General features: G+C 46.3%; 5 protein-coding genes across 5 annotated transcripts; 2 read left to right on the forward strand and 3 right to left on the reverse strand.

Moving 5' to 3' along the window:
• The first annotated feature begins 993 nt into the window (after positions 1-993).
• K441DRAFT_657697 (glucosidase 2 subunit beta precursor) lies at positions 994-2,910 on the forward strand. The gene is made up of 3 exons (XM_067648225.1): positions 994-1,138; positions 1,212-2,150; positions 2,205-2,910. The coding sequence occupies exons 1-3, from the start codon at positions 1,033-1,035 to the stop codon at positions 2,849-2,851; spliced, it is 1,692 nt and encodes a 563-aa protein (XP_067505777.1). The 5' UTR covers positions 994-1,032; the 3' UTR covers positions 2,852-2,910.
• A 3,063-nt stretch (positions 2,911-5,973) lies between these two features.
• On the forward strand, positions 5,974-9,969 carry K441DRAFT_553222 (uncharacterized protein; the record flags this gene model as incomplete). The annotated part of the gene is made up of 3 exons (XM_067643179.1): positions 5,974-7,204; positions 7,343-8,749; positions 8,792-9,969. 3 exons carry the CDS (start codon positions 5,974-5,976, stop codon positions 9,967-9,969), a joined length of 3,816 nt encoding a protein of 1,271 aa, XP_067505778.1.
• Positions 9,970-11,986: 2,017 nt separating this feature from the next.
• Positions 11,987-12,544, reverse strand: K441DRAFT_58659 (uncharacterized protein). The gene has a single exon (XM_067644638.1). It carries the CDS (start codon positions 12,370-12,372, stop codon positions 12,088-12,090), a length of 285 nt encoding a protein of 94 aa, XP_067505779.1. The 5' UTR covers positions 12,373-12,544; the 3' UTR covers positions 11,987-12,087.
• A 183-nt stretch (positions 12,545-12,727) lies between these two features.
• K441DRAFT_516608 (uncharacterized protein) lies at positions 12,728-13,408 on the reverse strand (the record flags this gene model as incomplete). The annotated part of the gene is made up of 1 exon (XM_067642115.1): positions 12,728-13,408. A coding segment is annotated over one exon (681 nt), but the record flags the coding sequence as incomplete, so codon positions are not given.
• Positions 13,409-19,555: 6,147 nt separating this feature from the next.
• On the reverse strand, positions 19,556-22,039 carry K441DRAFT_715273 (fungal trichothecene efflux pump; the record flags this gene model as incomplete). The annotated part of the gene is made up of 8 exons (XM_067653969.1): positions 19,556-20,410; positions 20,464-20,650; positions 20,699-20,771; positions 20,823-20,931; positions 20,981-21,316; positions 21,369-21,706; positions 21,769-21,827; positions 21,881-22,039. 8 exons carry the CDS (start codon positions 22,037-22,039, stop codon positions 19,911-19,913), a joined length of 1,761 nt encoding a protein of 586 aa, XP_067505781.1. The 3' UTR covers positions 19,556-19,910.
• Between the last annotated feature and the right edge of the window lie 4,335 nt (positions 22,040-26,374).

A 26,374-nucleotide genomic window follows, 5' to 3' on the forward strand; every position in this document is an offset into this window, starting at 1 on the left:
ATTTAAAATCTGACTTTTTAACCCTGACTTTCATAAGTTAGCGGCATATATAAATTTGTGCCTTCCCTAATTTCTTCCAGAAAGTGCAACTTATAGTTTGCTGAACATAGGCAAGATGGATTCTCTAACTTTCCAACGAGTTCGCCAAACATAACGCTTTCCGAAGACTATAAAAACAACGAAATACTCGCCCGAGACTATCATTACGACGGGACACTCACTTCTAAGGTCACTAAATACCCTTCCGTTGCTGCCAATCTAGTGCTAATAGTTAAAGTAGGAAGACTGGATTGTTCCTATCGCTAAAGTATTATTCTATCCTGCTTACAGTTTTTCTTTCTGGAATATGCTAATTTTTGTAGGACATGCTACCAGCGTATAATAGTGTCAGAATGGCTCAGTCTGAAGAATACGAGCTACAAACTCTAAGAACACCGTGTGCAAATAACCAAATCCAAGAACCCTAAGAACCCCGAAAGTTACCAAAGCATGAACCCGAAAGAAGCTGTCCGTTTAACGTTGGAATTGGTCTGTTCGTCGTCCGAGGAGGCGCAATGGATGAGCAAGACGAGGTTTATCTTCCGCAACCTGTGACATCTCCGACTACTATCGCTATTCATCGCGTAGGGACAAGATCAATGACGCTTACATGGTCTCAAAGACAATGGTGGCTTTCACAGTGGTTGCAGTGGTTGTTGTGGAATTTACTATTCTCCAAAATGGGGAAGAAATGGACAAATATTGGAGAAATTGTTCGATAAAGCAGAATGACCAGGCAAACTTTCAGGGAAGTATAGTTTAGTGATGCAGAATGGAGATTAACGAATAAGCTAAATAAAGAGCTGAGAAATTTCAATTCAGAGCTCTGTGGTGGAGTAAGGTTAACTTTCTACGGGTTGACTCTCTGAGGACATCCCGCCGGTTCACGTGTTGTGAGACATGTTTGCGTCCTTTGCGAGCCCTTGGCATTTCCGAAGCGAAATCTGGCTCTTCAACACAGCTACCCCCAGGATCTCTTGACCACTATTCGAAATGGGGAAGCTAAAATTCGAGGCAATTGCACTTCTGTGCTCAGTTATTACGCTGCCAGCCATCAAGGCTTCTGAGACACCGCGTCCCCGAGGAGTGGGTCCGGAATGTGCGTGAACATTCATCATCCATCCCGATTTCTACAAGCTGTATTGGAATCCAAAGCTAATGAACTTAACCAGTTGCGAAGTTTTATAAGGGGCAGGATACCTTCGAGTGCATATCAAACCCCTCGATCCGACTCTCCATTTCCCGGATCAATGACGATTACTGCGATTGTCCTGATGGCTCTGACGAACCTGGGACCTCAGCATGCACATACATCTCCCCACTTTCTCCCCCATCTCCGTCTGAGGTGACAGCCGGTGTTTTCAACGAAACCTTGGCCCTACCGGGATACTATTGCAAAAATAAAGGGCATATGCCCAGCTATATACCATTTACGACTGTCAACGACGGTGTGTGCGATTATGACCTTTGTTGCGATGGTAGTGATGAATGGGAAGGTGTCGGAGGAATAAAATGTGAGGATCGCTGCGCGAAAATTGGCAAGGAATGGAAGAAGCAGGATGAGCTGAGGCAAAAGTCGTTGGGCGCTGCAAATAAGAGGAGGAAAGAGCTGGTCTCGGATGCGGCGAAGTTGAGGAAAGAAGTCGAGGATAGAATACAGACACTTGGCACGCAAATTGAAGGAGCGCAGATGAAGGTGGTGAATTTGGAGAAGGAGTTGGCCGATGTCGAGAGGCGGGAGAGGGGGAAAGTTATCAAGGGACCTGGGAAAGGTGGCAAAATTACTGTCCTGGGTTCTTTGGCGAAAGAAAGGATTACCGAACTGGTAGAGAATTTGGCACGAGTACGGTCTGAGCGTGATGTTGCGCGAGCACGAATTCAAGAGCTAGAGGGTATTTTGACGACATTCAAAGAGGAATACAATCCTAACTTCAACGACGAAGGCGTCAAGAGGGCCGTCAAGGCATGGGAAGACTATGCTGCTCGGGACAAGGGGTCAGATTCAGATCCTGCACATGATAGGGACCTTGATGAAATGCTCAAGTCAGATGCTGAAAATGGCCTCAACTGGGAAGAATTCGAGAGCACGGAGAACAACGACGTTGAAGTCTGTAAGTTGTATTCTATGTACATTTCAAGCTTCAGTGGCATTAAACATATTACAGTGTATCAATTCGAAGAATACCTTCCTAAACCTTTGCGGGACTGGCTCGATCAAAAGCTGCGAGACCTTCGAATTATGCTTATCGAAAATGGAATCCTCGCTTCTCCACACACAGATACGTCAGATTCTAAATTGGTCATAGAGGCCCGTCAGCAACTGACCGCAGCCCAAAAGGAGCTTGAAGATGATCGCAATGAGCTCAGGTCACACAAAGAGGATCTGGAGAAAGATTATGGTCCTGATGAAGTCTTCCGTGCCCTCAAGGGCCAATGCGTAGAAAAGCAATCCGGTGAATATACTTATGAGTTCTGCTGGATGGATAAAACCACTCAAAAATCTAATAAAGGCGGCGGGCACACTAATATGGGCAATTTTGCACGCATTGACGAGATCACTGTGGATGAAGACCTCCCTCCTGATGGCAAGGGACTTGGATCGGGCGAGCGTTACGCATTGAAATATGAAAATGGACAGCACTGTTGGAACGGACCAAACCGTAGCACTCAAGTCATCTTGGCATGTGCAGAGAAGGATGAAATCTGGAAGATTGTGGAAGAGGAGAAATGCGTATATAGAATGGAGGTTGGCACTCCGGCTGTCTGCCAGGCGGCAGGCGGCAATAGAGCGTCGGCAAAGGATGAATTGTAAGAATGTAGTTAGATCTATTTAATCGAGAGATCTGCGATAGCAGCTGGTATGCCGTTCGAGTGAACACCAATCCGTGCAAACGTAAACGCGCTGAAGTTCCAAGGCTCGGTTCAAGTCGAAGCCGCGGCACGGATGAATCTGAGGGCTCCCCGTTTGGAGTACCTCGGCGATTCCGGTATGTTGACGATTAGTTTCATTTCTCAGTGCTTGGCAGGACGTAACTTTTGTAAGAAGAGCGGTACCGTGGAGCAATATATTTCGCCATTTGTTCAGGGATTGCTTGACGAAGTGAAAGCGACTATGATATTTGCCTGGTAAAATAACGGTTTGATCGAGTCCTGACCGGGAAAGAATTGTGTATTCATGCTTACATGCTATATCAGTAAGTCTTTAAACATGAAACCACCAGGATTTTAGACACATCGACGTTGGCCCGGCTACCGGGCACACGAAAGACGAGCGTCCCCTTTCAGAAAAGCTTTCGCGATAGTCAAACGCATGATATTAACGCATTTTTGGAACGATATGACGCCGTGGCGCACCATGCCGCAATTGTAGGCGAAAGTGGCAATCCTGAAGCAATTTCCAAGGGGTTTCGGAACACATTCCATCTCCCTACATTGATCGTCGGTCCCATAGACTTCTCTTCATTAACTCATAAGGCTATGGAAACCAATATTATCTTCTTTTTGTCGTGGTTCCTTTTCTCGTGATTCCTATCTTGGCCATATCGGCCCTCCTTGCCCGATGTAAATGGCACTAGACGGAAGCCTGCCAATAAAGCTCTCCCCACAATCATATCAAGAGTGGCGGCCTTTTCGGACTTTGAAAACAGTAATTGGTAGGCTGGGCCAGTCGAGACTGCCGATCTGCACACCAGCCGTTGTTTTGTTATGTCCACAGGTTTCTTTTTGATCATTCGTCAAAAGACCAAAACCTTCGTTTGGCTGAGGCGTATATCTGAAGCAGCCTCTGCCATGACCCATCCCATTTCCAACTGCTTTACCCCTCACTCTGGCTTGGGGGGAGTCTGCGATGTGATTAGGCATGTCGCATGCGGTGTTGCCACACGTAAGCGGCTCCTGTGCGCTTGGGCAGCCTCGTTGGCGAAAGATGAAACGGAGACATGACCACAAGCAATGTCGACATCCTTCGTTGGACTAAGACACCAGTCGTGTAGCAGAGTACCAAGCAAAGGGACGTCGATCGTGGAGGCTCTTTGTGGCGACGCATAAAGAGCAGCGTAGAGTGATCCATGCTAGTCGCAGCTTCAAGTGATCTCGGGATGCTGCGTGGGGTTTCTGGCAAGACCGCAAGGGCCGCGTGGCTTTTGCGGGCTTGAGTAGGCTGGGGAAGCTTGTCCTAAGAGAGCACGCCAAGGCCTAGCCATACGGCCGTTGATTGGCATCGGTTGGGGGACGAGCCTTGCACTTCGCTTTTATGCACGTTGCTAGATATGCCGGCGTTTGGATGGAATTATGGAAGACTCTCTCCCACGTTCTCACAGGCCCCTTTCGAGTTAACCGCCCGCACAGCCAGCACACTTGAGTTCTCGAATAATCGCACAGGAATGCTGACGGCGGCGGACAAAAGACGCATGGGCTGTCGCTGATGAAGTTAGTTTTCCTGTTGTGCAGACTCTTTCTCCCCAACGGTTCGGAGCAGTAAGCCGTAGATGATCGGGCAGCTGCCAGCCGGCTGAGGCGCCTGCCGGAGCGTTTCCGCAGATTGTTGCTGCGTGCCTCTGGGAGTCTTTTATCGCTTGGACGCTGGGAGACTTGTACCTTTCTCTACCCCAGGCTGTTAGAAGCAGAACTCCTGGCCATGGCGAGCTCGTGGCGAGTCGGTGATTCCTTGTCGGCGAGTGCAGCTTCAGGCACTGCCGGGTGTCGGTGAAGTCGGTCGAGTCTGGTACCTTGCATGCCAAGGCCTTCCGAGCTGCACGCTCTCTGCTAGCGCGGCAGCAACGGGGTTCGACGGCTGTTCGACGCGACCGAATTGGCTTGTTCCACGGCGTCCTCAGATTCCCAAGAGATCATCGTCCCGCCTCTGAGATCAGCTGCCGCGGGTCTTCAGCTGGCCTTTTTTTGGGTGTGATGAAGCGCCATGTGGTAATTTCCGGGACGTGGAAATTGTTCCCGGTCACCCAGGGACACCCTCGCTGTCAAGAGCCATTCCTCACGTGTTTCCCATAGTCCAAGCACCCCAGCACCCAAGCACCAGCACCCAGGCACCCCCAAGCATCGCTCTCCTTCTCTGGCTCGTTGGCCTGCACTAAGACCTTCATTCCTTCTCTTCCATTCACTGCATTGTCGCGCGCTGGCGTCAATTTTACCTCTCTCTCTCTCCACAGCCCACTACTCCCTACGCTCTTTCTAATTCACCTTTCCATTCGTCCAGCCAAATCTTTTTTAACGCACCGACCCCCGGACAGCAACTCTTGCTCCTCGATTTCGCCTTGGCCCAGGAATTTCCTTGTCGATACACCCTACCGCTGCACGTCCAGCGTCCGTTCATTCAACCTTGATTCCTCACCATATTCGATCACAAACCTTGTACCATACCTTCAATTCTCTTTGAATTGCTCGCACACGCCCTGCGCTTGCATGGAGACGGCATCCTACGCCTACAATCACCGCGCCACAAGCTGTCACAAATAGACAATATTCCCCGCGACTCATTTCGGAATATAATTGGGATTCTGCCAATCGTTTGTACGTTTCCCATATCTGCAACTCCTGGATGTTGGTAGGACCGTGAAGGGACTTGGCTGACCGCATACCTGAGTGAATTATGTACATTGCTGACCACTTGTCTCCCAATTATATAGAGCGTAACACGCATCTCCTTCGTACATTCACAGTTTGGTCCAAAATTATAAGTCGCCAAACTGGCTCGCAGAACAGTGGGATAATTTATTAGAAACGGGCAGCGGGAGCTCTATCGGATGAACGTTTGCTTCCGCACTTGCTGCCTTGACAACCCCTGCTCAAGTTGCTCATACAATTTGTACGTTCTCTCAACATAATATGAGCGAGTCGTTTGTCCCGCGGTCGCGCAAGAGCTCGATGCGCGGACGACCGCTTAGCCAAGTAACTTTAACTAACCTACATAAGGCGACAATGAATCGCTTCCTGACCAGGAAGAAAGAAAGGAATGCGCCCGACGATACGTCAGTCAACCCTCTCGCAACATCGGGTACAAAGAAGGCAAAAAAATGGAAGAAAGGACAGCCAGAGCCAAAGGTCGAAATGGATCTCACGGCGGTTCTGCCCTCAACCGATAATTTCCGCACGAGCTTGATTATGCCTAACCTTTCCGCTCGGTTCAGCATGTTAAGAGAACAAGACGATCCGAACTCGAAGATAGGAAAAGCAAGCGACGATAGCGTTTTGCAACCAAAACGGCAGTCCCGTCTACATGACTTCAGTTTTGTCCCAGGCGGCCTTTCTGATATAGCCGAGGTTTCATCTATCAATGGCTCCATACGACCTCCGTTTGCGTTTGGACGACAAGACTCTATCGATGGCTATGGCACGGATGATGATTCCCAGAGTGGCAGTGTCATGAGCAGAGCAAGACCTGGCGAAGGAAATGTGCTGTTTGGTGGTCGTCAGAAAATATACAAAATTCCCGCATCTGGATCTTCGAAGAGCTTGGGTAGTGGTAATGGTATGGGCGGAAGAGCGCTTTACGACGATGATGTCGCAATGTCTGCTTTCCAGAAACTTCGCCAACAACGGGAGAAAGAAAGAGAAAAAGAGTTGAGCAGCCCGGAGAAAGACGAGAAGGCAGATGACATTAGACAGTCCGAACCATCAAGCCCAGTGAAAGACGTGTCTTATTCCCCATCCCTTTCAGGATACAACCGGAGACGGGAGACATCCTCTTCAACAAATTCTGGTCCGTCAAATACCCGATCGTCCACTGCGGCCACATCTATTGCTTCTCAAGGCGCCAGCTCGGTCTCTGCTTCTTCGCCAGCAGTTCCAAGCGCACCATCTCCAATACCACCAACTACGGGACTCGACCGTTCTACTACGAAAGCGCGGAGACTTTATGACCAAGGCCTAGATCAACATATTCATGATCAACAGTCCTCAGCAATGAGCAGACTGAACTCGATTCAAAAGCAACGTGCTCCCACTGGGAGATCTACACCACCTTTCCTTTCCCAGGCTAAGAGCGCGACGAATCTCAACGATCGCTTTGCCCGTCCAGGAGCACAGTTTAGAGCGGGAAGCCCTACGCCCTCTGCCCCTATGAACAACTTTGGGTCAATCGGTACTGGGAAAGATTCGCAATCTTCCAGCTCAAGTCCAGTAATATCCCATCCTCAATCACCTCCCATGAGTCCATTAGGAAGTGATAGTGATGAGAACAATGCGCTTCAGTCTGCTCTACAGCCAAATGATCGAGGCATGAGTCCATTAGGAAGTGATAGTGATGAGAACAATGCGCTTCAGTCTGCTCTACAGCCAAATGATCGAGGCATGAGTCCATTAGGAAGTGATAGTGATGAGAACAATGCGCTTCAGTCTGCTCTACAGCCAAATGATCGAGGCAAAGCCACTGCGATGGGCGCATTCAACAAGCCGAAACAACAGTTTGATGAGCAACAATATGCGCAACGCCTTAAGCAAATGCAACAGGGTAGGCAAGCTTCGCCGCCGAGGCCTGGCAGGCCGGCGAAACCAACCTTGCGGGAGCGAGCCGAGCTGGAACAACGAAAACGTGCAGAGTTTGGTGCATCCGATCTTTTGAGGTCCGCCCCGGTAGAAAAGAAAGAAGCCCCATCAGCGTTTTCTGTCTTTCAAAATGCCGCCAATCAAATGAGGACTGGGCCTACCCAGAGCCCTCGGCAGCAGCAGCCAGTGCCAGAGCGGCGTACCACGTTCTTCGCTTCTCCTGGTGATAGTAGTGAAGAGGAAGTTGCTCACAAGACACAGCCTATGAAGCTCTCCGAATTGGATCGTCGGCTTCAGGGGATTCAGCCTCCAGCGCCGCTAACAACCCGGCCTGCTCCTCCTATCCTTGAGCATCCTGCTCTACGGTCTCGCAACAACTCTCAACTAGAGAAGGCCAATGACCACACCATACTGCAGAGCCGCCCATCTACCGATGCGGTTCCCCAGATTTCAGAGAATCGATCTTCATTGGGAACCGTTGTCAAGTCTGACACTGATGTTGATTCTCCAACTCTTGGCCCCAACAATAGTGGACTCAGCGGTCTTGTCAGACAACATCTTCGCAACCCTAGCTCAGTATCCTCTATGTGTGGAGATGCTCCCGTAGCTCCCTTGGCTCTTCGAACACAGGATGTTGGGCTCCGCCGTGGGCAACCAAATTCTGAGGCTGACACTCCTGCGCATTCAAGCTATAGCCATTCTAACCCCTGGGATCTTGAGGATTTTGACGGTGCATACTATGGAGAAGCTGATAGCATAAGCTCGACCAGTCCAACAGACTCGCACAAGCCAAAGGCCCGCTCGTCGAACGCCGGGATTCTCGCTACCAATGGCGAATATCCTAATCCGGGCGGCTCTGAAGACTCTAACACTCCCCACTGGGAGCAAGAACTGAAGAAAAAGCACACTCGAGGGGCCAGCACCGAAACGCAACAGGAGCGGGAAGCATTTGCGAACGAGCTTGCTCAGCGTCAACGAGCAATCCAGGAGAGTCTTAGGAATAAAGTTGACTCGGATAATAGTCGGTCAGCCAGCCCAGCACCTGCCGTAGGGAGCCTCAAGAATGCGTTGGGAATGCTGCGATCCAAGTCAAGTCGAGACTCCATGGCCACGGGAAACAACAAGCAAGATCCTGCACCTAAAGCTATAAAGATGTTGGGTTTGGGTGGACTGTCGGCTAGTACAAGCACTACGTCACTTGCAGGATCCAGTGAGAGGTTTTATGCGAACGATTACTGGAGGTCAGAAGAAGACAGGGTTGGCCAGCGCGGACCGGCATCGCGGCCGAAGCCGTCACGAGTTCCACAGCAAAGTGAACAAGACGCACGACGAGAACTAGAACAGCGTTTACAGCGCAGTGCCAGTGAGGAGAACAGCCGTGATCCTAGATCTACCAAGGGTCGTTCACCACCTGCATCCAGCAGGAGCTCAACGCGGAATCGTTCAAGCTCCGAGGTATCAGCTGGCCGCTCGAGGAGCCGGACAGGACGGTATCGGGATGACTTGGAGAAGGCAATGGTCGAGGGAACAGGATCCAGTGCCAGCGTCTATTCCAGCATGTCACCATCGATTCCTCAGCATATGACATCGTCCACCCGCGCATCCCCGTCTCCTGAGTTCTCGCAAGATTCGGCGGCTGCTCCCCAACAAGGAAGACTTCGGAGTAACAGTAGGTCAACAGCAGCTAATTACTTCGATCAGAAGTCCCTTCATCCTCTACAAGTAGGCCATAGCCCGATGCTGGGTTCGTCTCCTCGACTATCTCCTGCAGCCAACAGTCCGACGCCTGGTTTGTCGCCAGGATTGTCTCCAGGCTTGCCACTGTCATCTCGTCCACCTCCTGGGCCCGTAAGCCCTGGTGTCAACTCTTTCCGTCCATCACCGTCTCCTACGCCGTTCTCGGCCAACTCGACACCGCCAATTTCAGCTTCCACCACGCCAGTTGCTTCATCTTTCGGCTCTAACGGTACGATGCCGTCAAGCAGAGTTGTTTCACATCGTAAGAAATCGATACAGAAGTCGGACATCTCCGAGCCGGTCTTCATCTCTGCGACATCGGTGATGGATACGATCGACCTTCCAACTGGGGCTTCTCTTAGGAGTGGCTTAGAACAACCTCCACCCGTTCCTCCCCTTAACCCCATGAGGCGTCGCTTCGGGTTTGGCCGCTCCGAAGCCCACGACACAGCTGTCCAGCCCCCGCAACCTCCATTCGCGGAACCATACAGGACAGCTTCGGCTGATGAGACCGACAATCGTCCCCGCCAAACACGACATAAACTGCGCAAGTCTATGAGCGAAGGACGAAGCCTTCACGCGAAAGCAAACCTCCAAGCTCCGGTGATATCAAACCCAGCTATGCCACCGCACCCCTTTGGCGGCGCGAATGGATCGCCACCACATCCCATCGCCGATGGGGCGATGTTTTGAAGCAACAAAGTTGCACTTTTTTCCTTTCTGTTACATACTTAAGACCGTACACGAAGTATTTCGCCTTCGAATTGGGTTTGGAGTTTCATTTCTTAATGTTTTGGCGTGTGGGTAACAAAAGCAGTACAAGAATTCTACGATTTATTTTCCCTTACGATATCGTTGTTTTCTGCTTCTACCTTTTCTTTTTTAAACACGTTGTAGCGTCGCATTTGCACAATACCTAGCTTCGGCTGCTGCATCTGTTGTTGGACGTTGTCCTTGAGCCAATCTATTTTCTTCCACATATCTGTGGCTGCATTTTGCGATATACTTTTGTCTTATTTGTGGGGTCCAGGAGGGTAGTGGGTAACAGGACACGGAGTGGGCTGGAGTAGATGGGTTACGGTTACCTTTTTTTTTCCCTTGCTTGGTGATCATGCTCGAACGCACCTGGCATATAGCGGGTCTGTATGTTATTTTGTGCTTCTCCGGGAGTGTGGTGCACGCTGTCTCGTCTGTCACCACGCCTATGTGGAACGGGCGGTTTGCTCAGGTCGGGTGGCGGCATATTGGAAGGGGGTGACTCTGGGCAAGAATGAATTGGCATTGTACTACTATGCAAACTAGTTGTGTAAAGAACGGCAACTTGTAAAACAGTATATGCATCTCTCACTGCATGGGACTCGGTGATGCGTCATATTGCTTTGACTTTTAAAGTGAGACGCTGATATGCACAGCAGTGGAGTAGGATTGCAGCGTTGATACGCCGGATTGACGCATTACTGCACCGCTTAACGTTTCCCGCAGCCGGAGCTGGCTCTTGGCTCTTTGCAGCTAGGCACGAGTCAAGTGCGAGAGCAGTCTTTCTTGGAGCACCGCGGCTGTGCGATTGGGAGGTTGCAATCACGAATACGCGGGTAGCACACGCACCCAGCCAACGGGGTGCCTAAACGTGCAGCCAATATCTCCACCGGCGGGCTGGGCGTTGGGTGCGGCGGCCAACCAAAAGAGGGCGCCTTAAAGGCCCGACAAGCTGCATGCCCCTGGCAGCCCCGACAAGCAAAAGCAGGTTGATGCCCCTGATCTGCGCGACGAGAAAGAGGCGGCATGATAGGTCTGACCCCGCGAGTCGGGTTTTAGCTTTGTGCTTTCTCTGGCGCGTGCGGATCGCCCCCTGCCGCTCTGCACGACTTTGTGGAAAGTTTATGACGGCTGGTTACGAGCCTTTGGCTGGGAAAGATGCATCAATCATCTGCTTGCGGCTCCCCTAAAGTGAGCATCTGCTGAGTGATCCAGTCGTCGAGTGAGAGACAACGGGTATTTTTTGGTTTCACCCTTTCTTTCCATCCTTACTATTCTTTGACGCTAGTTCTGCTACGAAGAAAGATGCTTCCGGCTTCAAACACTTCTCACTTTCTTTGTCCACTGCCACAGCCCCAACCTCGATAATTGCTTTTCACCACCCTATTCCTTCTCTGATTGCTCTGTCCACCCGCGTATACTGTCAATTGACCCTTTATCGTTCGTTCCAACCTGATTCTCTATCTCAATTGAAAGCCTACTCTTCTATCTATCAAAATGAAGTTCACCACCTCCATCGTCGCATTCTGCGCTGCTTTCGCTGCTGTCAGCGCTCAAGACGTGAGCGGCTTGCCATCATGCTCTGTACGTCATTAATTCTCCTCTAATCGGAAATTTTTGAAAGAGATCGTCCTCCATGGCGCAGCCAATTCCGCACGCCCCCAATGCCATAAACAAATCCATCTTGCAGAAGATGCATCAGAGCAGTGAGACAGGAGCTGACTGTGTTGACTGCATTACAGCTTGCTTGTTTCGCAGCCGCCATCCAAGACTCGGGCTGCTCCACTAGCGATACCGTCTGCCAGTGCACGACGGGTAAGGATAAGATCACCGCCTCAGTCACGCCGTGCATCTCTAAGTCGTGCTCGGCCGACGATGCTGCTAGTACGTGCTCTTTTCTTCTTTTCTGTCTCAATACAGTAGCCAGCTGCACTCTACCTAAAGCTTCCAATTGGACCCGCCGTACCTGTATGTCCAGTTATCTTTTTGACGCATCTCGACCCGATGCCACTCCCTCCCGGACAACCTCCCACTCGCCCCGCTTTCCTCGACCTCTCAACTCACTCTAACCGCCATCTCTAACTTCCCAACAGAGGTTCTTTCGGCCGGCAATGCCATCTGCGCCTCAGCTCTCAGCTCCGCCTCTACAGGCGGAACCACCGCGACAATGAGCGGCGCCGCTGCCTCCGGAGCTGCCTCCACCGCCACTATCACTTCCCCTGCGTCCTCTGGGACCGGTGTCGCGGCGGCCCAGACCACCAACGCCGCTGCCGATGTCAAGGGCAAGATGGTGGGTGTTGGTGCCGCTGTTGTGGGTCTCGTCGTTGCCGTTCTGGCCATTTAAGCGGGGCATGGAGTGGAATAGCTGCTGGGGCGAATTCTGGAATTGTACTAGTAAGGACGTCTTCGGGAGGGAAAGACTGGAGCCAATGGTAGCTATCAGTTTTCGGACGGTAGACAAAAAGGGTGTTTAAATTCTATGCGGCCAGAAAAAAACCAGTCTGTAGCACAAGGTAGCTTGTACGGTGTTTCTCTTCTAGGCATGCTTTTGCTTCGGTTCTTTAAGGTGGATACGGCTCGGGCAGAGCTTGGCGAGGATAGTTCAGGTGTCTTCTCTCTCGATTTTGCGTCTTGTAATGCTCGCTTGAGTTCTTCAATTAGTAAATTGGGCTGGAACCAAAGCTTAGGAAGTTCCCATGGCGTCCTTCCACTTCCCAGACCATGCCGTGAACTCATCGTCCTTCCCATCCCAGTTCTGCTTAACGATTGTAGCAGCTCTAACAGCATCATCGCAGCATTTCTTCAGCAACACCTTTGCCTCGTCGCCGTCGAGATCATAGAACGCGCTCGCGAGCTCATCCACCGACTCGGGGATAGATTTCAGCAGCGCCATGAGCTCATCCAGTGTCTGCACGCGCTGAGCAGCAGCAGCCGCGGCAGCATCCGCATCGCCATCCTTTGACGACGGCGCCGACGCGAAAGGCGGCGGGAACGTCTTCAGTCGCCTCTTCACAAGCGCCTGATACAACACCGCCACAGTCTTCAGCTTCCTAACGCTCGCCTCCAGCAACGCTCTCAACTCTCCATCTCCCTTCCCCAACCTATTCGCCGCCCCAAACACCTCGAACCCGCCCTCCTCCCCACTCCCCTCCCCCCCATCCTCATCACCATCTCCATCCTCGTCCGCTTCCTCACCCCACTCCCTCATCTCGACCACCGCATCCAGCAACACCCCCCGCCACTCCTCCGCCCGCCGCACCGCCAGCCCCACCACCCCAGCCTCGCACAGCCCGACCAGCGCGTCGCACCCCTCCCACACCACCCCCGTCGCCGCTAATATCGCGCCGCGCGCCGCGTCGCCGCCGTCGCCCTGCTGCCCCGCTGCCGCCGACGCCCCGCTCCGCACGCAGCTCAGCACGCCGCTCCACGCGCTCAGCACGCGGCGCACGGCGGCGGCGAGCTCGGCGCGGGCGAGGCCGGGGATGTCGGGTCGTGTTGGTGCTGCGTCGGCGGTGGGCGGGCTCGCGGCGGCGACCATGGCGGCTAGGCAGCCTGCGCTGACGTCCCCGATCTTGCGGCTTATGGCGGGCGCGCTGAGGGGCGGGGTCAGGAGGAGGAGCGAGAGCGTCGTGGTGTGGGATTTCAGTAGCGTGGCGGTGGTGCGGGCGGCGTCGAGGGGGTTTGTGGTGGGCGCTGAGGATGTGTTTGAGGAGGGCGAGGAGGCGGATGTGGATGGGGTGGAGGGTTGAGGCGCGAGAGAGGACTGGAAGTGCGAGAGGAGGGTTTGCGTCGTGTGGGTTAGGTCGATGAGGGCGCGGACGTTGGCGGCCGGGGTGCTGGGGGTGGGAGGCATGGTGAGTTGAGGGTCGAAGGGTTTGGAAGGGTTGGAAGACTTGGCGGAGGTCATGGCACGGGGACGCTCCTGAGGTATGGTGGAAGAAATTGGGAGAATGTGTGCGTGTGTGATTGTGGGGTTTGGAATCAATATTTTTTGGGACCCTTGCCAGCTGTGTATTGAAAGCGGGAGGACTTTTTTTATTACGAGAATACCGGTAAGCGACAAAACACTTGCCCTATCATTCGTCAATTATCCTCCAATGCTACTACGGTATCAGGCATAAGTTTCGTTAGTACGTCCCGTCTGACATGGATTATTGACAAGGATAAGACAGGCCATCCGACCAATAATCTTTTAAAGTAACCAATGAGAAAAGAGGAATTCTTTTGCCAAGCCCTACGCATGCTAACGAAACTTATGCCTGATGTTGGCCACGGAGGTAGCTTTCGACCGTATTACAATTGTCTTTGATGTCTAGTACCCTATGTAAAGACTACCCTAGTGCTTACCCTCGTATTTCGTATGTCTTAGTACGTATCTCTNTTNCCTNTACCTCCCTCCTTTCCTATTCTAGCATCTTCCTCGTGTATATATAGACCCTCGAGAGCCACCTTGAATAGAACAGATCACTCGTACAATTCTGTGTCTCTACCTACCAGCTAGCTTAAGTCATTTCGTAATACCTACCTGGCTGAAAGTTATAAGCCTGGTAACCTTCTAAGCACTAGGGAGATCTTAGTGGCCAAACGACTACTACTAAGCCTCTTTAAGCATAGTTCGTCACGAAATATCGCGTGCCTTACGCGTAAGCGTGTCTCTTTACGTAACCTTAAAAGAACCTTAAAACAAGAGCCACTATGGCAACCAAGGACTCTACGAACCCTCTTTTGCTAACCTAGAAAGACTGGCCTATATAGTTTTAATTTATCCGTTAAGAAGCAAGTTTTGCGAAGATCTGGGACTATATTAACCTAGATAAGACGGAGAACAAAATTAAGTAAAATACTGAGCTAGCTATACCTTTAATAGTAGCAGCTCCTGCAGCTCCTATAGCAGTACTAGCAGCTCCTATAGCACTTATAGCAGCACCTATAGACCCTGTAGCACTAGTAGCGGACCCTATAGCTCTAGCAGCAACTCTAGCGTCTACTGGAATAACTATACCTAGGTTATTAAGTTAACAAGAATAATAACCTTAGTAATCTTTAAAGATATAGAGAATGCTCTTTAAGCTCTATAAGCTATAACGACAGGATTACCTAAAGCAGGAAGAGAAGCTCCACACGTTTACAGTACTTTTGTATACCACCGTGGGCACCAACTTCTTAGGATATCTTAAGAACCTTACTATACTATATTTAATTATAAGATAGTTAAGGAAGGTAGCAAAGCCATCTTAAGCTATGCTATAGTAGATGGTATTGGACGATCTTAAAAAAAGGAAACAAGGGCCTAAACGTTAGACTCTGAAATTATGGCTTTAGCTTTATATCACTATTATACAGAACGGCGAAGAGCTAGAGGAAGGGCTGATAGAGGTAACGGAAAGCAGCGTTATATAAGCCTTTGTTTAGGACTGTAAGAAGATCTGTCCAGCTCTATACTATGCCTTTATCTAGAAGGTAGCGAAGAGGTTAGAGAAGCTTAAAATATCGATAATAATTAAGGAATTTAACCTCCTCTATAAGCATCCAAATACGGAATATAACGCCCATACTACACTATTAGGGCAGCCGTCTGCAGATCCTATAACGTCTACTACCCTAGCACCTTCTTAATTACCTAAAGTAAAGTGTTTTGCTTGTAGTTTACCCTATAAGTTAAAGAATTATAAGCAGCTATTTTAGTCTTTTTAAGGTCTAAACTTTGTACCAAATAACGAGTGTCTATAGAGGTGTTAGGAATGGCTTAAGGGCCTAATAAATAAGCAGTATTATAAAAAAAGGGTTAAGCAGATTAAGAAGGAAGGCCCTAGGTTAAGGACGTCTCTAGCTTCTGCTGAAAGGATTAAGGATCTGGATAGGCCCTAAGCTACAGCAGCTGCTATAATAACATCCTACTTATCGTTATTATTGTAGGAACATCCAGATCTGTCCTTGATTAACGCCTGGGGGTATAATACTATAGTAGACACCCACTTCTGCAACAATATCAGATACTTCCGTGACTTTAAGCTAAGTATGTTTATAGCAACGGCTGGAGATTCTAGAGCAGAAATCTATAAATACGGTAATATTAACTTGGCCATTAAGGTAGGCGAATAACGTCTAACTAGGTATCTGATATTAAGGAATATAGCGTACGCTCCTTATTTTTATATTAATCTGATATCTATAGTAAAGCTTTATAGGGTTGGAGTAATTATAGACTAATCTATAAACTATTTACGCTATAAGAATAACAGAAGCCTATTCGCTAACTTTATGGAATATAGAGGTCTTTACCTTATTGATGCCATTGCCTACTTACCACTTACTCCTACTGCCTACGCTACGTCCACTAGATTCTTTAAGACCTCAGCATATAATAAAGTATGGCATCAGCGCTTACTATACTACGATATAGAGTTAGTGGATTATCTGCCGACTGTGGTAGATGGGGTTAAGGTAGTTAAGACAGACAGAGGAAGAACTCTGTATGGTGTACCACTTTGTGAACTATATGTTCTTAGAAAGATAACATAGTAGATATCTCACAAAATATCCATAAAGGGAACCTACCCTTTTAAACGTGTATACTTTGATATTATTATAGAAGAAGACGGGTTTAATAGAGATACATATATAGCTTATTTTTAGTGTAACTATATAAAGTACCATCGTGCCTTTCCTATTAAGAACTATAAGTAAGAGACGCTGTTTCCACTCTTTGAATCAATGATAGCATTTGCGAAGAAATTTGATGCTTAAGGTATCCGCATTTAGTATATAGATAAGGAGTAAGGTATAGGCGCTAGGGTAAAGAACCTTATTTAGCTTAACGGAGGTGTTATTAAGTAATTAACACTAGATACTCCTGCTTAAAATAGATTTATAGAGAGGTTAGAAAGAGCTATTTCCAAATAAGTAAGGACTACTATTATTAAAGCAAAGTTACCCGTAGATTTGTAGCCCGAGTTTATACTCCTTACAGTGTTCCTACTTAATTAAACTCCTATTAAGTCCATTAACTGGAAAACCCTATTTAAGATGCTGTATAAACGGAAGCTATGGCTAGCAGGGCTTTGTATAGCCGGATCTTTAACCTATATACTTATTAAATATAGCATTCCTAGGAAGGCAAAGTTTAAGCTATAAGCCTAAATAGGCTATCTTATTGGTATGGAAGCGTTAAATATTTATAGGATATAGATACTAACTACCAACCGTATTATCCGATCTTGTAATATATAAATTAATAAGTTAAAGAGATATCAATTTCCCGAAATACTAGAACACCTTATTATCTTATAGGCTTAAAAGGACCGTTTTTAGTAAGTCTAGAACCTACTAGATAATCTTTAAGATGGTAATAAGGACTAGATGGAGAACTTTGATAAAGAACTGGATGTAAGACTGCCGTATTTGGCAAGTATTAACGTTACTCCTACGTTAAAAAGCATTTAGATCTTAATAGAAGAACTCCGTTAGCTACCTACCCTAAAGCTAACTCTAGAACCGTCTATACTATTAGCGTCTTCGGTGCCTTAGTAATTACTATCTACGGTAGTATCTACGCTATAGATATTATCTACTACTTAGTCATCTTCTAAAGTCACTAAACTACCATTTATAGACCCTATACCTCGTTCCGAACCTTAGATAACAGTAGGCTTATTATTAGGAGGTAAGAGACGTTTTAGCCGTAAAAAGCGGCCTACGGTAAAGAAGAAAGATATGCTAAATTAGGATCTATAATAACGAGCCTTTATAGTTTAAAATAGTAACGGTGATAATATTATTAATTTAGATACGACACCATTGGCTTACGTGTTTTATACTACTGCTATAAAGACATACGGACATTAAGATAACTTTCTATTACTACTAAAGTTATAGAAAGAGATGCTTAATTATAGGTACGCTACGGAGTTTAAAGTAGCTGCTTATATTGAGATAAAGGCCTTAATAGGAAAATATACCTGGGATGAGGTACGACTAGTTAAGAAGGTTTATCGACTTCCTACTATATAGGTCTTTACGTATAAGGAAGATTCGGATGGCTTTATTATGAGATTTAAAGCTCATCTAGTTGTCTGTGGAGACCTTTAAGCAGTCTTATAAGAGGAGGTTAAAGCTATTACGGCAGCCTATTAGACCTTCCGTCTGCTCTACGCTCTTATCGCCAGCTTTGACCTAGACGTTATATAGATTAACGCCGTTAACGCCTTTATTAATGCCTTAGTTGATAATAAGGTCTACCTTATTCCCCCTAAGGGTGTAGACCTACTACCTAGATTCTCTCTCCGTTTAAGAAAGGTAATATATAGACTACGGAAATCTTTAAAATTGTAGTTTTTGGAAATATCTGCTGCTCTATAAAGTATGGGTTTAAAAGCGGTACCAGATAAGCCATATCTCTATATATACCCTACTAAACCTATTTTTATATTCTTCTATATTAACAATATCCTAATTATAGGACACCTGAGCTGTTAATAGTAGATAGAGGATATTCTAAAGCAGCTATAAGATCGATTTGAGATCCGTAAAATACCTTAATTCACGTTATTCCTAAATACTTATGTCATGTGAGATCGATAAAAGGGAAAGCTCTAGCTCTGTTTAGATTAGTATCTTAAGAAGCTAGTTTTAGTATACTATCTAGAATATCTAAAGCTATTAGCTATACCACTATCGGGCCAGGAATTAACACTATATGAAGGAGAAGCTATACCGAATCAGATGAAAGGATATTAACGCCGTGTAGGTTCTGTAATGTATCCTGTATCTACTATATAATTAGACGTCGCTTTTTCTGTTAGTAAGCTGGCTGAGTTTTTGCAAAATCCGTTACTAGCTTATCTTGCGGAGATTAATAGATTACTTACCTATCTCTACGATACTAGATACCTCGCTCTTAAGTTCTCTACTATTACACCGTATAAGATAAACCAGGTTTTAAAAGCTGCTTCTAATGCTAGCTTTACTAATAATGCTTTAATACGTTGGAGCTCACAGGGCTTCTTAATAAGCTTATTTAATGGGCCTATAGTATAGCAGGCAACTAAATAAAAGGTAGTAACTAAGTTTACTACGGAGGTAGAACTCCTAGCTCTCTTATATGTTAGTAGGGAGGTTAAGTATATAGTGCGGATATTTAAGGCCATTAGATTCGACCTAGAATAGGACATTATTATTAATTGTAATAATTAGCAGTTAGTACGGATCGTAACGAAAAAAACTCCTACGGTATCTATAAAGCTCCGACACGTAGATATTTATTAATTTTAGCTTTGCCAAGAGGTCTAAAATGGAAGCTTCGTTATATAGTGGGTACTAATAAGCGAAATGGCTATAGATGGACTAACTAAAGCTCTCTTAAAGCAAAATTATTAAAAATTTGTTAATGTAGTAGGGCTCCGCGATATTAGATATCTGGTAAATTAACACTCGGATAGCAGCAAAGCTCACCACCAGGTCGTCTATCCTAACTACCTAATCCGGTAATCTAGCTCTGCCGCTCTACGTTAGATCTAAGGGGGTGTATTGGCCACGGAGGTAGCTTTCGACCGTATTACAATTGTCTTTGATGTCTAGTACCCTATGTAAAGACTACCCTAGTGCTTACCCTCGTATTTCGTATGTCTTAGTACGTATCTCTATTGCCTGTACCTCCCTCCTTTCCTATTCTAGCATCTTCCTCGTGTATATATAGACCCTCGAGAGCCACCTTGAATAGAACAGATCACTCGTACAATTCTGTGTCTCTACCTACCAGCCAGCTTAAGTCATTTCGTGATACCTGCCTGGCTGAAACCTGATACCATAGTATGCTTCTGATTTTCAAGAGAAAACCATATATGCAAAAAGTTCATACGCAATAATCATATGAAATATCTTCAAACAACTTCCTTCTCGGCATCCACCCCCTCTCCATCCAGTTTGCCCATATTTTGTAGACGCTTGGCCACATTTTGAGACAGGTATTTCTCAAAGTTCGGCGTCAGGCAGGCAAAGAAGATGAGCAGACATCCAAACGGGATCGTGGCGTAGAATACAACGCGGAAGCTACTGAGGTACGCATGCGCGACAGCCGCGCCAGTGGTAGCAATGATATCTGGCGTGATACCAGGAACGGTGGTCAAATTGCCCGCAGTGATGCCTGCGAACAGCGCCGGCAACGACGACGCTGGTAAGCCGGCGTTAGTTGCGGCTGGAACAACATATTCGGGTATGTATGTCGAGACTTTGTTCTTGAGAATGCTGACGTATAGAGCCTGAGCGACGGCTCCCCCGACGGCGCGGATACTGCCCAGAACACCCGTTGCGAGACCAATATCTTGGGCTTCGTAGAGCAAAGTCACGCCAGAGAAAGTAGTGCTGTCAATCCAGCCGATAACTAAGGATCATGTTAGTAGACGAATAGCAATTGTGGACATAATAGGCGCATACCAAAAGTAGCCATAACTCCGAGTGCAATAAAAGTTGTGTGTGCATCAGCAGCCATGCCAGCTTGCCCACCCAAGAATACGGTAGCCATGATACTGAGGATGATAACCTGCCATTTGACTTTCGGCAGATAAGTGATAGCGAAGCCACCGAAGGTTTCGCCAAGAAGAATTCCACCACCAATCACAGACTAACAAGGCATTAGAATACGCCGAGCGAGTTACAAAGCAGAACCTACAGATTGCCAACCAATTTTAATTACATCCGTAGTGTAGACTGTACCAATGATCGTTGGCCAAAGGATGGTCAAACTGTGAAATCTGTGAGCATAATATGATAGAAGATCATTGTTGATACCATACCTATAGTAAACCATAGCCGCGATAGTGGCTACCATGACAATTGCAACATAACCAACGTTCTTGAAAAGGCGCAGCGGCATAAGGGCTTGTCCTTTGAAGACAAACGCCTCTGTTTTCTGTTAGAGAGCTAGACCAAAGCATATACCCCTTCAACTTACCATAGAGACCAAAAGCAACTAGAGTTAAGAAACCAATAACAATTGTGCAGATCACCGCCGCACTCTTCCAAGGATACGTTCTCCCTCCCCATGAGAGGCCGATCAAAAAGAGTACCAGGCCGGCCACGTAGAGGAATATGCCAACAAAGTCAAGTTCCTTGAACATCTGAAACTTGGTCTTGCCGTGAACGTGGAGTTGGTCGTAGGTAGGAGGGTGATACATAAACTGATAAAGGATAATGGCCAATCCAGACATGATAATGCCGAGATAGTAGCTCCATCTCCATCCCGCAGTGGTGTGAAGAATAAACGACCGAGCGATGATTGGTCCGAACACTATAACACTATTAGAACTTTTCTCAGTAGTGATTCTCTAATGATGGCTCACCAGCAAAAGGCAGCGACGATAGAAACACAAGGGTGATAATAGGGCCTCTCTGCTTGTTCGGTACAAGTTCTCCCAGAATAATGCCGAAAGAAAGCTGTCCAGCAGCTGCCAAACCATTGCAGAAATTGGCGCCAATAAGAGTGTCGATGTTCTTTGCCATGGCTCCAATAATGCAACCAACGAGTCCAAGAATCGAAGTGCCCATCACCATCCATTTACGACCAAAAATATCCGAAAGACGACCGACAAGCAGGAACCCGATGGCAGTTCCCAGGGTCCATACTGTAGCCACCCAGTTAAGATCCTGGGAGGGCCCGATATCCTCATTGATGAGTGATCTAGGATAGCATTAGAATACGTATAGTGGCCCATTAAAACACAGATATCGTATATGACTCACAGAGTGTTTGCCGGTAACACCCATCCCAGAAACGCACATATGCTCCCAAGACAAACAGCCTATGTCATATAATCAGCGAGGAATACAGCCAACAAATACAACTTGAACGTACGACTACAGTGCCAATGAATTGAGGGCTATAGTAGTAACCCTTTGGCATTTCCTCGACCGCACCACCAATAGCATGTGCGTCAATTAAATCCACAGCACCATCGGCGTGGATTTTCTTGACAACATGCACATCGTGGATGTTCTCGTGTTTTTTGGTCATAATGACAGGATCCACTTTTTCTTCTGAGGCCATATGGTCTTAGGTTTTGATCGCGAGGTTGGTTAGAAAGATGGTGGGCGCGGGGACACGGAAAGTGAATGAGGATAGCCTTTCGAGGTGTGCTGGGTGAAGAGAAAATTAAGATAAACACTGAAACACGAAATAAAAGTCCAGATGCCCCTAGTGGAATCCTTCCTCAAGAGTTTGGACAACAATGAAATAATTGAGGGAGACTGGGACTAGACAATCGGAACTAGGATGTTGGGAGAGCTTCCGTTTATATGTGGAACTCTTTTGCGCCCTCTGGTACCAGGATCATCTTCTACGAAGAAGCTCTATCGATGCTGAGTCGGCGGCGTCTACCCTAGTTTGAGCCACAGCCCCCTGTCAGCACCGTTTAACTTAATGCACTCGGCTCCAGGCTGTGGGGGAAAGGGCTGAGAAACAATGCGGGGAAAACTACCTTTTGCATGCATTTGTTGGCAGAAATGCTTCTAACCCTTGCATAGATGGATGCGTGCTCAAGACAGTGGCCCATGCTTAGCCAATTACTGTTGCGAGGATCCGATTAAGCGAGCCTCACCCAGCATCAAATTTAGGCGAGGCTCGCTTAATCGGATTTTCGCAATAGTAATTGGCTAAGCACGGGCCACTATCTTGATGCAAGGGATAACCACTAAAAATAAGTCTTATTTTATAAAACTGGTAAATAGAACTACTAAAATTCTACAACCACGTTATTTACTAAGCTGTTACGCATCTAAAAATTATAAAGTAGTATCTATTTTATAGTTCTATCTACTAGTTTTATAAATTAAAGACTTATTTTTGGTGGTTGTAGAAGCGTTTTTGTAAAGCGAGTGCATGCGTGCGCCTAATCTCGATTTTCGCAGCACTTTCAAAAGGTAGTATGGAGACAAGGGCTGGGGTTGATGCGGGTTCAGAGGATCTTGAGTCAAGTTTTCCCCCGACTGAATCGTCAAATCATCAGATGGCGTTTCCCCTTAGACTACATGGGGAATGCCGCCGGAAGGTGCCGTTGGACATGCGTAGTTGGGCATGCATCTCCAAATCCGGCCGGACGAATGGACTCGCACCTTCTCGTGGTGTCCGGTGTCTAGTATCTTTACCTGTCGGAGTGGTGAACCGACTTGTATTGAGAAGCTAAGACAAGTTCGAGTGGACGACGGCACGAGCGGCCACGCACAATAGGGGGAGAGAGAGGAAGGCAGTCTCTCATCCACCGATCGAATCGAATCCGACGCGTACACAGGGTCTATACAAACACGACTCAACCTCGATCCGAATACCTCGAACCTCAGCGCTCAAAACTACAGCCGTCAACGACTTAGAGGAACGGCCGTTGCACTACGACTGCTAGCCTACGACAAAGAAAAACCACGTTTTGGTGTCAAACGCCGTGGTTTTAGCGGCGCTGAGCTGCTTACCCACAGCCCCTGCCTCTATTAGATTCGCCATCCTTTCGATATAAATATACGCCACGGTACGCAAGAGGTGGAGGCCTCGACATTACTACTTAGGGGATATTTAATTGGGGTGGAGTTGGTATACAGTACGTGTGGCTATGGATACACTATACGGCAGAAGTCCCCTTAGGGGGGTGGAATATAATAGAGAGAGTGATGGTTTCCTTTGTTTGGTTGAGTTGTTGTTTATAGGCAAGCTCTCTATATAATTCTACCATAATAGAAGACCCGGCATGGCGCTTGATGGCAGCTAAAACGGTGTATGATTTCAAAAATATCTCCAAATCCGTACACCATAGTGGTCCATTCAGGTCTCGCCCACAGTTCGTAGCTACTATGGCTGCGGCTAGTTTAGCCTTGAGGAGAGGCTCACCTTCAACAAACTATTAATGTCGAGAACGAAATGAATGTTCCCAAGGTGTCCAATAGCGAGTCTTCGGCGGCTTTGGGGCTTGGCGGCGGGCGGGCTGGCCAATCAAGACCGCTAGCTGCGCTGCGCTGCCCAAATCAAGGTCAAGACTACAGCGCGCTATCAGCGTTTCCTAATTAGGCAATTTAGATAGAGTTTTTAGAGTAGTAGTTGAAAATTTTGGCAGCACTTTAGTATATATAAATTAACATTACCTGGTTAAAAATCTATCCTTATTTGCCTAGTTTATGTTATATCTGGAGGTTTAATAGAGTGTTAAGGTACTTTAGCTAAGGAGGCAGAGGCCCTATTTTTAAGTTAGTTTCCGCTCTAATCTTAAGCGTGTATGTGGCGGTGCTAGGGCGCGTCACCTGCCAAATTCTGCCATGCTTTTGCCATATTCTACCGACCCTAACTTCTATTAACCAATCAGGATTTTCCATCCCTGGGATGGAAAATCGCTATTGGCTCGCTTACCACTAGCGCATTAGCGATCCCTTTGTATTTACGTCAACCCCTAAGGGCCTTCTTCTTCTTCCTCTTCTCTTTTAGCTTAGTATCTTTATATAGTGGCAATCTATAAGCTTTGTCTTAGAGGCATTTATCTAAGCCCGTTATATTATACTAAGCTCTCCCTATACTGCCTAGGAAGGCCTTAAAAAATCCTACCCTAAGAAAACCATTATCTGCAACGACGCGTTAATGCGATATACTTAGACACTAAAAGTTACTTACCCTATACCGCCTAGGAAGGCCCCCTAAAATATCCTACTTTATAGGCCAGACTGTACTTAACCTATACCCCTAAAAGAACCCTAGACTTAAAACTAAATTATATAATTTTAATAAACCTTAGAAAGCTAATAATAGCACTTAAAGTAAGCTTATTTAAAAGAACTATTTCTACCTAAGAGAAACCTAAGATCTAGTTAGGATTAGAAATTAAAGATAATAATAATACTATAAATATATATAAGAGACCCTATAAGAGATCCAAAAAACCCTTATAACCCTATAAAATAGCCTAGCTTCCCCTTTTTAAAGCCCTAGCTAACCTATTTACTTTACTAAATATAATATACTAGGGAGTATAGATATAATAATAAAGTAATTAAAGTCTATTAAGCTTTCTAACCCCTAATTACTATTTAATAGAATAACCCCTATCTTTTAAAAATTAGAGGATTTAAGTATAAGAAAAGCTCCGCGTTAATAATAACTATTTCCTCTCCAAAGAACCTAAAATACTCTACCTCTTTAGTTAAACTACTAGAAGTACCTAACTTTTAGTAGAAGATATGGCTAAAATCTATATTAAGGAAGTATTTATAAAATATAGAGTACTAAGCAAGATTATATTGGATAGAGATTTAAGGTTTATAACTACAACGAAGCCTTATAGTAAGAACTATGGTAGACTTATTAATAGGCTAGGTATATAGGTAAATAAAAAGCTAATAATAATAATATAACTGGTAGAGTGGTTACCTAATAGATTAACTCCAATTATATTCTAAAATTTACTATAAAGAAGAGAACTATCTAGGTAGGGATTGTGGTCCTTTAAATATATAATACTACGCCTAAGAAATATACTAAGTACGTCGGTACGTTAGTACGTCGGTATATTACGTTTCTATATTTCCACATTTCTACGTTCTAAACTTATAACGTAACTAATTATATAACTTAGCTACCCCTTATCTTATAGTTTAACTAGTTCTAGCACCTTCTATACTTCCACTATTAGTTCGTTTATATCTCTTTTTAGTAGTTTTACTACTGCTAATATAAGGTCCGTAACACTATCCCCCTCCTCTTTATTTTTATCCTTAAAGATATCTTCTATCTAAGTCGTTTATTAGAGGTATAGCATTCTTATCTTTAATTTAATAACCTTTATTATTTCTAATACCTCCTATTAAATCCTCTACGTCTAATCATTATAACCAGCTAGTGACGTTTATTCTTTCTCTTAGTAAAGTTATACAGTCCTATTCTTATTATGCGGAGAAGAAGTTAGTATATATTATAATCGCGGCTCTATTTAGTTGCTACCCTTCTTTCTATACTAAGTATACGCGAGCGAATATACGATTGTCTTATAATATTTAATCCGTTCCTAACGATAAATATATACGTTTTACTATTTTCTATAACCGTCTAGTTCCTTATCTAATTTATCTTAGGGTTTTATGTATTAGTAGCGGCCGAAAAACTAGAAAGTAAGCTAGCTAAGGCCCTTACTAAAGTTTATTATTATTTTAATGAGGCGTCTTAGGCTCTAAAAGCCTAACTAAATACTTATACTCGTCTAAGCCGTCTAGTAAAGGTTTATAAGAAAGTACGCTTAAAAGAGTTACGTCTTATTAAATAAGGTCTCTTTAAGCTTAAGGCTAAGGAGGCTAAAAAGGATTCTAATTAAGATAAGGCGGAAAC

The sequence above is a fragment of the Cenococcum geophilum genome, assembly GCF_001692895.1.
Source record: "Cenococcum geophilum 1.58 unplaced genomic scaffold K441scaffold_14, whole genome shotgun sequence".
NCBI lineage: Eukaryota > Fungi > Ascomycota > Dothideomycetes > Gloniales > Gloniaceae > Cenococcum > Cenococcum geophilum.

Coding starts and splice junctions, on each gene's coding strand:
- K441DRAFT_657697 (XM_067648225.1), top strand. CDS start 1,033: ATGGGGAAGCTAAAATTCGAGGCAATTGCACTTCTGTGCTCAGTTATT. Junction 1,139..1,211: donor CCGAGGAGTGGGTCCGGAAT/GTGCGTGAACAT, acceptor GAACTTAACCAG/TTGCGAAGTTTTATAAGGGG. Junction 2,151..2,204: donor GAACAACGACGTTGAAGTCT/GTAAGTTGTATT, acceptor AACATATTACAG/TGTATCAATTCGAAGAATAC.
- K441DRAFT_58659 (XM_067644638.1), bottom strand. CDS start 12,372: ATGGCCAGAACGGCAACGACGAGACCCACAACAGCGGCACCAACACCC.